This window comes from Lissotriton vulgaris, chromosome 10 (genome assembly GCF_964263255.1).
Source record: "Lissotriton vulgaris chromosome 10, aLisVul1.2, whole genome shotgun sequence".
Classification (NCBI taxonomy): domain Eukaryota; kingdom Metazoa; phylum Chordata; class Amphibia; order Caudata; family Salamandridae; genus Lissotriton; species Lissotriton vulgaris.
The window spans coordinates 1,045,144,486-1,045,159,107 of NC_141698.1; the positions used below are offsets into that span (position 1 = coordinate 1,045,144,486).

At 44.8% G+C, this 14,622-nt stretch overlaps 1 protein-coding gene across 5 annotated transcripts in view; it reads left to right on the plus strand.

Moving 5' to 3' along the window:
• Positions 1-14,622, plus strand: part of TCAIM (T cell activation inhibitor, mitochondrial) — a 495,335-nt gene that overhangs the window by 267,412 nt on the left and 213,301 nt on the right. For all 5 annotated transcript variants that reach the window (XM_086942093.1, XM_086942094.1, XM_086942097.1 and 2 more), the window contains one exon: positions 9,830-9,927. In XM_086942093.1, the coding sequence (XP_086798219.1) occupies positions 9,830-9,927 (98 nt within the window). The remainder of the gene's footprint in view (positions 1-9,829; positions 9,928-14,622) is intronic.

Below are 14,622 nucleotides of genomic sequence, written 5' to 3' on the forward strand. Positions count from 1 at the left end.
ATACGATCCTTCTAGATCGCCTGAGCCAGGTGGGCTTAGGAGGTACTGTGTTGGCATGGATCAGTTCTTTTTTGAAGGATCGTACTCAGAGGGTCTTTTTAAGACCTTTTACATCTGCTGAGAAACCCCTTCTCTGTGGTGTTCCCCAGGGCTCGGCTCTGAGCCCTTTATTATTTAATGTGTATCTTGCCCCCCTGGCCAAAGTGGTAGAATCTTGGGGAGTCAGAGTGATCTCCTACGCTGATGATACTCAGCTAGTGTTTTCTTTTAGGGATCACTCTGACACCTCGTTTGCCAACTTTCGCCAGTGCCTTAATAACATTTGTAACTGGATGACCACTAACCACCTCAGGCTTAATACTGATAAAACAGAGGTAATGTTTTTCAATCAGAAAACGTCCATTCCCTCTAGCCTTTGGTGGCCAACGGTCCTTGATCCCCCCCCGATTCCAGCCACTACTGTTCGTAACTTGGGTTTCCAGTTCGACAATACCCTCTCCTGTGCTCCTCACATTTACAAAACCACATCTGCCTGTTTTGCAAAACTGGGTATGATTAAAAAAATTCTGCCTTTCCTCCCTTTGAATGCTCGCAGAACTGTGGTTCAATCTCTGATTACATCTCACTTAGACTATGCCAACAGTCTCTGCGTAGGTGCTCCCCTTTATCAGATTGAACGCCTACAAATCGTGCAGAATGCCGCGGCCAGATTGATTGGTAACATTCCTTACCGTCAATCCGTAGCACTCTATCGTAAACAACTGCACTGGCTCCCTATCACTAAACGTATCCAGTTCAAGATACTGATACTTACTTTCCGAGCCTTGAACAACCTCGGCCCAGGCTATCTGAAAAAAAGGATTGCTCTATCACACTCTGTGAGATCCTTACGCTCTAATAGTCTGCGTCTTCTGGTTGTTCCGCGCTTCCGCCTATCTAGAGTAGGCGGCAGAGGTTTTGGAGTGGCTGCAGCCAGATTATGGAATAAGCTTCCTTTGGAGCTAAGATTTACCCCCACTGAATCCATCTTTCGCCGCAAACTAAAGACTTGGTTGTTCTCCTCTTGATTCCCTGCTCCCCCTCTTGTCCTTGAGCTCATTGGTTGTCAGCGCCGGGACACCCCTTCTGGGGTAGCCGTGCGCTCTATAAATTCCAAAAATAAATAAATAAATAAATCATCAGTAGCTGTATTATATTAGACAGTCCAACTGTTTTGGACAGCGCAAGAGTCAAAACTGTGAAGCTACCACACTAGCCAAACAGTGAAAAGAAGATGCAACACAAAGTAATTATATATCAAAATTGTTATTATTTTTAGAAGATTGTAAGGGTTATTTCATCAGTTTACAGAATAAAACATAAAGGATTCAGATGTACAAGGAAAACATCAATTGATCCAACAGTACAAAAGAATACGTCCCAGCTATTACATATAATACAATGACTACTGCTAAATTTTCAGTGAGGTACTGAACGCAGCGTGTCAATGATAGCAGAAGTGGACGTGAAGGCCGACGTTTCGGTCTTGTCTGAATTATTTAAAAGACCATCATCAGGACAAATTTATAGATATGAGCCGATGACCCCTAAAAGATAACATCATTAATCAGTCAATGATGATATACATTCTGTGTTGCAACATAATTAACAGGTTAAGCATTTACATCAGTCACTGCTTACATCACAACTCTAGATAAAACAAGGTAATGGAAGGAATTAGTGTCAGTTATTTGTCACTCAATATTAGCAGGGCCGGTGTGGCGACTATGCTATTTTAATCAAGACATTTAATTGAAAGCATTTAATTGCATAGAAAACATTTTGTTACAGAGAAAACACTTCATTACAGAAACAACAACTGTTCGGTTGATAATTGAGCGGACAATTATATGTCTGTGCTATGTACAGCCAAGTGTCATATAGTGCATACAATGCTTGATTATGGGCGAGATCTACTGATACTACCGCAATCCCATTATTATTACTATCTCTACACGAAGTCAAACTTACTTGTGGAGATTCGAATTCCACTGTTACAAACAATTTCTTGGATTTGATTTGTAGCAAGTTATCACTATAGGAGACAAGATAATGGAAAATGGAACTGTTCCTATCAAGGAGCATTGTTTTCTTGTATTAAAACCGCCAACTCTGCCTCAGAGAATTTCTGCTTTCTCTTCCTCTGCACTTCAGCCTGCTGTTGCTGCTGTGTTTCCTGGCTGGCCATGTCTCCACTTTCTGCCATTCTGTTCAAAACTGCTGAGTTCAATCTTCAACACTCCTCACTCTGGCTGTGAATCAACTACTCAGGTGCAGAATGGGTAGTCACACTTCCTGGTTGTGATGTCATCAAGCTGCACCTGAGTTTCCGATTGGCAGATTCGAGAAATTCGCAATATTGCAATTTTTTCCGTTAAGGAATCGCAAAATTGCGATTTCTTAGGTTAGGGAATCGCATTTGGGGATCTCGCAATGTAAATAGCGATTTTTACAGATTCGCTATTTATTTTCAATTTCTTTCATACATGCCATTTTGCGATTCAGAAATTGCGATTTTGGTAAAAATCGCAATTTCAGAATCGCAAAATGGTTACTTGATACATAAGGCCCTTAGTCCCCTTGAATCCTGAGGGTCCCTAAGGTCCAACTAGCCCAATAGGTACTTCCAGTAAGCGCCACAGAGCTGCGTTGCAGAGAGGTGTAAAAAGGAGCACAGCCTGGACCACCTCTCTGCAACGCAGCGCAGTGGTGCTTACTGGAAGCACCTGGTAGGCTAGTTGGCCCCCAGGGGCCCTCAGGATTGAAGGGGAATTAATTGCCCAACTTAAAAAACACGCCACAGGGCGTGTTTGCACCCGTCACCTCAGGCCCCGCCCCTCCCCTCCCTTCACCACTGTGCAAACGCGCCCTGTGGCGCATTTTAAGTTGGTGGATTAAGTCCCATTAAATCCTGAGGGTCCCTGGGGTCCAACTAGCCCACCAGGTACCTCCATTAAGCACCACAGAGCTGCGTTACAGAGAGGTGTAAAAAGGGGCATGGCCTCAGAACACCTCTCTGCAACGCAGCTCCCCGGCGCATACTGGAGGTTCCCGGTAGGCTAGTTGGCCCCCAGGGACCCCCAGTAGTCAAGAGAAATTAGTTCCCCAACTGCAAACGCGCCAGGGGGCGCGTTTGCATAGTACTGCAGGGAGGTGGCGGGGCCTCAAGCGCAATGCCAGTCATTTTTTTCATTTTTTATTTTTAAGAAGGGGGCTATTTGGCCCCCCTTCTTTTCCTTATTTTTTGGCCCTGGGGACCCCATCCCCCAGGGCCTGACCCATTTTTTATTTTTTTTCACTAAAAATTTGGAAGGGGGCCGCGTGGCCCCCCTCCCAAAGCCATAATTGGCCCCGGGGACCCTATCCCCCTGGGCATGGCCATTTAATTTTGTTTTCATTACTCATTTATGGCCCCAGGGACCCCATCCCATGGGGCCAGCCTTTCCTTTTTAAAAAAAAAAAAATATTTTTATCATTGGGGAGGGGGGCAGCGTGGCCCCCCTCCCGGGCCACTTCTAGCCCTGGGGATCCCATCCCCCAGTGCTGGCCCTCTCTGTTGGGGACCATGGGGGGGTCCCCAATCCCCCCACGGTCCCACTGGCTCCCCGCGGGAGCCGGCATTGCTTTTCCACATGGGGCGCTGCTAAGATGCTGCTCCCCATGTGGAAAAGTAATCGTCTTTGGTTTTTGGAAGAGAGAATACTTAGTGCCCCGGGGAGGTGGCGGTCCCCGGGGCGTGTGGGGTGGGCACAAGCCCCCCACACAGGATTATTTATTTTTATAAAAAGCCCCGGGGATGGCCGTCCCCGGTGCTGCGGGGGTGGGGGCGGTGAGCCCCCGCAAATATTGTCTTAAAGCCCTGGGGGTTGCGGTCCCCGGGGCTTGGGGGGGGCCTTTGAGCCCCCCCACCATGTATTTTTGAAGCCCTGGGGTTTGGCGGTCCCCGGGGCTCTGGGGGCTATGAGCCCCCCGCAAATAATTTCATAAAGCTCTGGGGGGTGGCGGTCCCCAGGGCTTGGGGAGGCCTTTGAGCCCCCCCCACCCATTTATTTTAGTATCCCCTGGGTGTGGCGGTCCCCGGGGCTGGCGGGCCCCTTTGGGCCCCCCATTACAATACATATATTGCCCCTGGGATTTGGCCCCCTGGGGGCTAATTAATAACAAAGCGCGGGAGCCAGCACTTCGATTTTTATTTTCTTGCTGGTTTTGCCGATTACAAAAAAAAAATGTTGGGGCCCTGAGGGTCCTTGTGGGAGCCCCTAATAAGGGCTAGGGGTTCAGGGTGTTTCTACCCTGACCCCTTTTTACGTTTTGCGCACTTGTTTGACTGATTTCTTGTGCCTCAATTCTACAGAGGCACAAGATGGCTGCCAACACTTCCTTGTTTGGAGTGTTGACAGCCAATTAGCATAAAGCTCGTGATCGGGAGGGTGCACGGAGTGTGCACAGATCTTCCGCGGCCATAGATATCAAAACTTTTTTAATTTTGATTTTCTCCGCAACTACTAAACCGATTTACACCATTGAACAAAAAGGGTTCTTTCTGAACCATTGGCTATCTTTTGCCAAATTTGGTGTAATTGCGTTCGGGCTGTATCCGTGTCTAAAGTTTCCTATGGCAAATTGCATGGGGAAAACATGTTTTGGGATCCCCCTTTTTTCTCGGCCCCGCTTGACAAATCACCCCAAAACGTTCAAAATAGAAGCGGACCAGAGCGCCCCATGAGTTTTGAATATTTCGCGAAGATTCGTTTATCGGCACCAAAGTTATTGGGAATAGAATGTTGGTAATTTCCTATGGAAAATAGGTCCTAGCTATAACTACCTACTGGCGACCCCCAGTAGGTAATATATATATATATATATATATATATATATATATATATATATATATATATATATATATATATATATATATGTGATTTTGGGGTTTACCTGAAAATAAGTAAGACGTAATGTTTTTGGGGGGTGAGTGGGCAGACTAGCCTCCCCGTAAAACAATGATATATATATATATATATTTGATAAATGTGAGAAGTTGAAGCACGTATTTCTTTGAAAATCAAGATTAAGAAAACCCCTGTGAGTCGCCGACAATTTGTTCCCTCAGGGAAACTGCGTGGCTAGTTTTCGTGTGTAGATCCTGATGGCATCCACTTTGTGATGAGCAGCAGCTATGGTGGAACTCAAGATACTTCTATAAATGTATATATACATATATGTGAGTGTGTGTGAGTATATGTATATATAATACAAATCTAAACATATAGATATATGGTCCAGTAGAAGGCAGAGCCGAAACGCATCAGCCTTGTTATGGCATTCATCTGTGTAATCTTGATGTGATTAATAAGCTAAAGTTGAGGGAGTCCTGCCGTAATTCCTGTAAAGTCATTGGATGGGAAAGGACATGTGTATGTATATATGTGTATAATACAAACAATACTCAGTTAGGCTTAAAGTGCCACAAAAATTATTCAGAAAGAAAGTGTGAAACCCTGTTTTATGAATGTTATTTATTTATATTGTACTCTTAGGTGTTGTTACCTATTGATATAAACATTGTGAGGTCATCCTCATTAGATTTGGTCATCCGTCAAGCGGGGGCCGAGAAAAAGGGGCTGGTCAAAAAAGTGTGTTTTCCATGTTAATTCCCATAGGAATTTTAGACATGACTACAGCCCAAAACGCTGAACAAAATAATAGCAAATTTAACAGAGAAGTGGCTGTTGGTCCAGAAAGCGACCTTTTTGTGATTCGGTGTAAATCCGTTCAGTGGTTTTGGAGCTATTCAAGGAATTTCTAATTTGGATATATAGGAACGTGAAGGCTCCGTGAACACTTCCAATCTTGTGCTGAAATCTGATTGGCTTCCACCAGGAAGTGGTGGCAGCCTTCTGAAGCTGAGTCCCAGGAAAGATGTTATAAAAAAGAAAATGGGGCAGGGTAGGCATACCCTGACCCCTTAGCTCTGATCATGGGGTCCCAGAGGACCCCGACAGGGCCCAAAGAAGTTTGTTGCGAAAATGTGATGGAACCATGAATACGTGGCAAAAAAAAACCTCAAGCGCGGGCTCCCGGACCTGTTTTGAATACAGCTATGGGTTATGTTCCCGGGGCATTTTTTGAAAAAAGTAGGGGGGTGAACGAGGTTCCCCTTATGAGACTCATTGAGCCCTGGGGACCACCACCCCTCCGGGCCTAAATAACACCCTGAAGTAACATCTGGATTGCTCAGGCCTCATCCGAGTCGCTGCCCCCTTTCTTAACCCCTCTGCAAAGGGACCTCCTGGCGCAGTACTATTTGGGGGATTAAGTCCTGTTGGCTGCTGAGGGTCATTGGGGCCAAGAACCCCTATTGTTATCACAGGTAAGTCCCCCACAGCAGGATTGCTCGAACTTCGTAGGAGGCCCCGCCCCCTTTCTCAACCACTCGCAATTGGGCCTCCTGGCGTAGTACTCATTGGGGGATGAAGTCCCCTTGGTTTCTGAGGGTCATTGGGGGCCCAGAACCTCTATTGTTGCCACAAGTAAGTCCTTCACAGAGGGTCTGCTCGGACCTCACAGTGAGCCAGGAGGCTCATTTCTCAATCGCTCTGCAAAGGGGCCTCCTGGCGCACTACTGGTTGGGGGTTTATTTATTTATTTATTTATTTATGGGATTTTTAGTGCGCAGCTACTACCCTAAGGTGTCTAGGCGTAGTGAGATACTCTAAAATACAGTAGTCAGGACATGAACTTATTGATTGAAGAGCCAGGTCTTCAAAGCCTTACGGAAGCCAATGAGGGTTGGTGCAGATTTAATGTCTGAGGGGAGTGAGTTCCACAATATGGGAGTTGCTACCAAAAATCGTCTGTCACCCCAAGTAGCCGTTCTTGTACGGGGTACAGACAGTAGACAGCTTGCTGCTGATCTTAAATTCCTTTTAGGGGTGTACACCTGAAATGCCTCTTTTAAGAACTTCGGTCCAGTGTGATGGATGGCCTTATAGGCGATACATAAAGCTTTGAATTTGATCCTGCTCTCAACTCTTAGCCAATGGAGATGGCGTATGGCTGCCGAAGTGGAGTGGCGCCTGGGAATGTTGAGCAGGATCCGTGCTGCCATATTTTGGACAGATTGAAGCTTATTCAGGATGTATTTATGCGTGTTGTAAAAGAGAGCATTTCCATAGTCAAGCTTGGAAAACACTAGGGTGGTAATCAGTGTTTTTCCTGCTGATGCTGGTAAATACGGCAGGAGTTTTTTTAATCTTTTTCAGCATAAAGAATGCAGCTGAAACTACCTTGTTTACGTGATGTCTAAAAGATAGCTTGTTATCGAAGATCACTCCCAGATTACTGACCTTGGTAGCTGGGACCGGGGGAGGGCCCATCTGACTGGGCCACCATGTAGGGGACCATTCTGGGGAAATATTACCAAAGGTCATAACCTCAGTTTTCTCCGCATTAAGTTTTAAACAGTTACAGTGCATCCAAGATTGTACATCCAGTAGCCCCTCCTGAAGTTTAGCTGCTACCACTGGGCCGTTCTTATGCACCGCCAGCACAAGCTGGGTGTCATCAGCGTAGGTAGTTAAATGCATCCCATGCGATTTGATGACCCTCGCCAAGTCTGCGACATAAATGTTAAAAAGCGTAGGACTTAGCGAGGATCCTTGAGGGACCCCGCATGGCAGTTCAGAGATCGGTGAGTAATAGTTACCCAGTTTGACTGCCTGCTTGCGATTAGCTAAAAAAGAGGCTATAAGATCTTTGGCCAGATGGTTAATCCCAAGGGCTGCGACACGGTCGACCAAGATGGTGTGGTCGACCGTGTCAAAGGCCGCCGACAGGTCCAACAGAATAAGCACTGCTGCTCCTCCCGAATCCATGATGTCTCTGATTTCATCGGAGGCCTTTATCAGTGCTGTCTCAGTTCCGTGTCCCCTCCGGAACCCGAACTGCGTATCATCCAAGAGTTTATGTTGTTCAATAAACTCTGAGAGCTGCTGGTTCATAATGGCCTCTACGATTTTAGCCGGGAAGGGAAGGCATGCAATAGGTCTGTAGTTGGCCGTAATGGTGGGGTCTAAAGAAGGCTTGTTAAGCAAAGGTTTGACAATGGCCTTCTTCCAAATCTCAAGGTAGACACCGGTTTTGAAGATGGAATTACAAATATCGGTGAGCGGCTGAGTGATGGTATTATTTAATTAATTTATTATGGTAGGAGGACATGGATCGAGCGGAGAACCTGATTTAATCTTAGCAACAAGCTTGCTGACCTGCTCTTCAGTGACTGACTGAAAATGAGAAAGGGGAGGGTGAGTAAGAGCCAAATTAGTGGATTGATCAATGGTTCTTCCTAACGGTTCTTGGATAAAAGTGGAATAGATATCCATCACCTTAGTGGTGAAGAATGTGGCCAGTGAACTACAAAGTTCCTGAGATTTCTCAATCACGGGTCCAGCAGGAGGGTTAGAGAGAGAGCTCACCACTTGAAACAGCATCCTAGCTGAATTCTGTGCATGCTCAATTTGACCAGTAAAAAAGACATTCTTTTGCGTGTTGACAGCTTTCTTGTATATCGCTAAAGCATTTTTATAAACTTGCTTAGCAGAGGGGCTATAGTGCTTTCTCCAGCGCCTTTCTAAATTTCTACAATACTGACGTTGGAGACGCAACTCCTCAGTATACCACGGGTTGAAGTTCCCTTGACTGCTGAGGGTTGGGGGCCAAGAACCCCTTTTGTTGCCTCAAATAAGTCCACCACAGTGGGATTGCTCAGGCCTTGTCAGAGGCCCCACCCCCTTTCTTAACCACTTTGCGAAAGGGCCTCCTGGCTCGCTACTGGGTGAGGTTATCAGTGATGTCATCTGAAATGTCATGAGTGACGTCACTGACCATGTCATGAGTGATGTTTCCCAAGCAGTGAATTGCGTGGGAGGGGTATTGTTAGCTTTGGTAACTAACTTCTGAATTTAATTTCACTGGTTTTGTACCAGTGAAATCTGAGCCTAACTATAACATCCCTGTAACTCTGTTTTTTCAATGAATTTCTAACGTTTTTTAAAAATCTATTTCCTAACTATAACGTCCTGTTACAATCTTCTGTGTTATTATTCTGTACATCTATTTACAATGTGTTCATCTTGGTATGTTCCAGCCACCCCCGTGTTGATAGTGCACTTGGTAGCTTCCTGTGAAGCTGCCCTTAGAATGTTTATGTGAGGCGAGAGTTATTGCTGGAGAGCGGAGCAGTGAAGAATAAAGACAGTGTCTTATCAGACGCCTCAGTCTTTCATCTTTATAACACGTCGCTGTCACCTTTGTTTTTTTCACTGGAAATAAAAAATATATATACCTTTATAAATCGAAGATCTAATGACTCTTGCAATGCAATGGTACTTCTGATTTAGTGACTCCTGGTGTTGAGATCTCAGTGTATTGGCATAAAACCATACAGCTGTGGAAACAAAAATGTTGACACACAGTAGGTGCAGCAAAGGCACAAAAGTGCATGAGTATTAAGTGTGAACTGTTTATCATAGTTAATAAAAATGTGTAAATCTCAAGATTTCAATCTTCAAGTTGGAGCATGTTGGGGTTGGGGAATAGTTTGAAGGTACTTTCCTCGAAGATGTTATATGTTACCATCCATTCACTTGCTATCTTCAGTGCTGTAAATGTTTTGGTTTTGCCAACACCCAATAAAAAATCATTACATTTATAATGCATGATATAAAGTCTTGTACCTACTAGATAATATAAACAATAACCGTACCCAACTCTCTAATTTCAATTTTCATAGGTGGCAGAGAAGCTGGGGGATTGCTCATCGCTGTAGTCAGCTACACAGTTTAAGTCGTTTATCTCAGCAAAGCCCTGAAACACTACTCAACGTTAAAGGTAGGCATCTTGTAACTTGTACTTTAATGTACATTTTGCGGCATAAAGATGCCTACAAACACAAAAAAAGTCATATTTATTAAGAAAGAGGTTAAATGCACCAGTGAGAGTATTATTTTAAGAACCACTTGGTTCATAATCGAGTCTGTGTGTGAGAAAAAATTACTTATCATAGTTTGAAACCTATTTTGTAGTGCCTTTGTCAGTTTGTAAAGCTCCATTGTGCTTACTGCAAGGACATGGAGAGTAAAGTTATACTCTGTAAACACAACATTGACTTATTTGAAAAAAAAGCAGTGGCTTTTTTTGTTAAGGAAAGGTGGTTTAAATGTTCCTTTTATATTAATCTAAGGGTAGTGGGTATCATTGGCAGCATGGGCAAACAAACCATGTATGACCTATCTAGGGCTGCTGCCCCAATTCTTCAGTAGACAGAAATCCTACTCACTTATATTCCTAAGTAGTGAGAGAACAGCTGCCCCATTGCTTCAAAAATGTAAGCATGATGTGCACCAGTTAAGTACCCAGTAATGTTACACAGTTGAAGCGGTGCATTCTCATCCTTCTATCGGCCAAGACTTTGACCCCTCTCATGCATATTCTGCACATTGAGGTCTTTTCGTACGGTTTACTGTCCAGCACATAGGCCGTGTTTTTAAGCTGATCCGGAATGAATTATGGGTGCTCATACCATGGAAGAGTGCATAAAAAGTCACCACAATGTTGTATCTGCTTTCCATTTCCTCTAAAAGGAGACCCATTAATAGCAAAGTAAAAGTGAGTTCAAGGAGACTTAGGCTGAAGCTAGGCTTTAAACTAACATACTGCTAGAGGGCACTTGACCAAGAATTGTATTGCTGTGTATCCTACATCTAGAGTTTGATCACAAAGGGCATATTCTATCTCACGCTTGTTTGATCAACCTGCGTGCATTCAGAAAATAAATCTAATGCTTCTAGACCGTCCACCACTTCCCAAAAGCGTTTACTGCATGTTATGTCCCTTACACTGATCTCTCTTCTCACCAAGAATAAATTAAGTTATGCTCTGGGTGGTATACAAAGAAATAAGATATCAATGACTGGATCATCTGTGGGAAAATATTATGTGCCACTCTGACAGTGGTGAAATGAGCAACAGGCTTCCACTTCAGTGTTCCGTTCAGCTCTACCACTTACCTTAGCTCTACAGATATAATGTTTACTGCATTAGATTTCAAGTTTTTGTTGAAAGATAAAGTGTGAGTACTAACGTGCGTTATTCCGCTGCCCTCTACATATATTACATGATGAGAATATACACATTTTCTGAGTCAGGCTGTGACTTGACCATATTCTCCAATGCTAGCAGGAGGGAATCCACATCTTCTAACCTTCCGGTACCCACTACAAATTTACCATTCCTAAAGTTTTTTTCTGATGAAAGATTCCGATCGCAGGTTCCTAACCTCAGAATACTCCCCTAGCGCCAGACTAGAACCAGAAAACTTTCCATAGAATTGCTCTTGCTTGCCTGTAGGAGGTACCATGTGGCTCCACAGTGACTCCACACTGTCCTGAAAGTGATGGAAAGGTACTGCATATAAATGCAACCCCTGCCCACTGACATCAATTCCAAGCCTTCTGATTCAGATCCATAGCTTCTCTTCCAACTTAGTAAGTTTTCCAACGACTTCTAAACAATTTTAACCATAGTGCTGGGAAATTATGTCCCCATCCAAATCAACAGGTTTGAAGCACACTGCTGCAGCAGGAAGCAGATGTAGGTCACAGACCCGCACAAGGTTGTCTTTGGTGTCTGGACTCAAACCACAACTCTAAGTCATACTATAAGTGCGCCTTCATGCACTTGTTGCTGATCTGATACCAGGAGGCGAAGTTGTATGCCGTTGAACACAAAAAGAGTTCACATTCATCGCATAAGTCCTGATCCAAAGCAGGCACAGGCACAGTACCAAGGCTACTCCTCCACCAACTCAGCTTTGCACTCAAAGTCCTGTAGTATGCCCAGGCATAAGAAAGCAGAGTGTGACTGGATCCCAATCTTGCACTACAACTCGTAAGAGAAGGCGCACAGGCACCGACCAATGTGGTGCGCCGAAATAACAAATGTGCAACCAGTCATCTTATAACCTGGCCTTAACCCACTACTGCTGCCATGTCGCACCTAGCAGAAGAGTCTCCATTATCTTTTTGGTTCTGATTCTGATCTCATGCCTAAGCGGGAGGCACCCCAAGATGTTTATGATTAAGGCCCCATTACAGATGATGCCTTATACAGATTTATGTAAACCACAAGCAAGAGAGAGTCAGGGGGATTACCGGCTAACCTGCTGTCCCGACTCAAAACAAACAAAGACAAAAGAAGTAGGTAGCCCATAATCTATAAAAGAAGTGAGAAAGGCGTTTCACACCCGCGATCCAGAGATAATAAGACTTTTGTGAGACTATTAAGGAGGTCTAGAAGACCATCCTTAATGGAAGAGGATGTCTCACACACAATATTGTGTCATGCTTCATCATAGATATCCTCTCCCCACCCTGGTAAGAAGGTACTACCAGGGCGGACTCAACCTCTGCGAAGACTTTTTGGCTTTTGCATAAATCTTACAGGATAAAACGGGATCCAGTTCAATTAAAAGTGCCTCACGTTACTCGGTTATTACCTTTATTAGTGACGACCTGAGGTACGTTAAAAACAAAAGGTAGTCGATGGACCCTATAGAGAGTAATGTCTCTGATCCATCTATTCAACTGCCAACATGTTTCTGCCTACGCAAAGAGCCATTTAGGTCTGGGGCATTCATCAGGGCTGTCAGATCCATAAGGTAAACATAAAGGTGGTGTCCCCTACGTCCTACTGTACCAGGGAAAAGGGGTGCACATAAGGAGTGCCCAATGGAGGCCTACCTGAGACAGTATTATGTGTAGCTCATCATGCGCCCTCAATTAGACGGGATGGCTTATATTCGGTTAAAGGGAGGGGTGGTAGCCTTCATAGGTACACATTGATCAGAAGTTCCGCCACACTGCTTCACTTAGTCCGCTCCCCGCCTTCTGATTAGGATCTGACAGCCCTGATTAATGCCCTTAGCCTCCTGCATCCTCCTTGTCTGCTATGCCAAGTGGTATATTCAGGCTTTGTAATAGATCATGAAGTTCCAATGGGTCCAGCATCAAGGCAATGTCACCAGTCACCCAGGTCTCGGAGGAGAATGGTCAGGATATGCAGTGGTTGCTGCTCAAACACAATTGGTCTAGCAATAGACCCCTCTCCTTTCCACACCTATAGCTAGCTGATGGTGGTGATGGAAGCATCTTTGCTGGGCTGTGGAGGTAATGTGAAAGAGGAGGAGCTCAGGGAACTCGGGTTTGTGGTTGAGGGCTGGCTCCACATCAGTCCGCTAGAACTCAGGCCATTCGTCTAGTTCTGAAGGCCTTCCCACTCACGATCACAGAGAGGCCAGTGCAGGATCTCCTGGAAAACACCACAGCCAAAGGTATATATTATGGTATTTTGCAGGATTTATAGAGCGCATGGTTTCTCCAACAGTGGGGCTTCAGAGCGCTAGGCCTACGAACACACACCTTCCACTGACAGCCACCCCAAAAGAGGGGAAGAGGCTAGATTAAGAAAAGCCAAGTCTTGAGGGATTTCCTGAACAGAAGGTGGTTATAAGTGTTTCTGATAAGAGAGTGAAAGAGCATTCCAGAGGGAGGGAGCCAGAGTACGAAAAGAGCGACCCCCTCTCTGACTCTCCTAACTTGGGAACTATAGTCAAGTTCTGGTTGGCAGAATGCAGGGACCATGTGGGCTGGTAAAATGAAAGAAGCTGCCTCAGAATAGGGGGCCCCTGGGAATGTAGAATCTTATGGACGAGACAAAGGGTCTTGATATGAATGTGTTTCTCCACTGGGAGCAAATGTAACCTCTGCAAAAGGCATGAGGCGGAGCAAAACCTGGGAAGAGAAAAGAGCAGCTGCATCTTGGGCTAGCTGGAGTCTGTTCCAAACAGAACAATTGGCGCAGAAGTATAAACTGTTAAGATAGTCAAACCTAGACAAAATGGCTGCCTGGATTATAATTTGATGAATATGAGGGTCAAAAACCGCAGAATCGGTTTAAGACTTTGCAGGAAACCGAAGCATGCACCGGCAACAGATTTAGCTTGAACCTCAAAGGCCAGAGTATTGTCCATCCAAATTCCTACATTTTTTATAGACTGCTTTGGTTGAAGGGGGGTCAAAGGGAGGTGGCCCGCCAGTGGTCATCCTAAATAGGGCTATGTTTGACAATAAGAAGAATCTCTGTGTTGTTAGCAGTCAGGCGTAGGCAGGTATTAGTTATCCACTCTGCCATTTCCAGCATGCCTTTCTGTAAATTGTCCATGTCAAATGATGGAGTGTCCGAAAATGAAAGTACAAGCTGAGTATTGTCAGCATATGATACCAGCTTAAGCCCAAAAGAATCTACAACCCGAGCAAAGGGCAGGATGCATATGTCAAACAAGGTAGTGCTTCAGGACCAGCCCTGAGAGAAGCCGTACTTAAGCATGTGAGATTGTGAACTTTAAGGGGAGAGATAACCTCAAAAGAACGCTCAGAAAGAAAAGAGACAATCTAGCAGAGTGCAACTCCTCCTGTGCCAATTTCTAGTTAGCACTCAAGTAAAATGTGGTGAGGCACTGTATCGAAT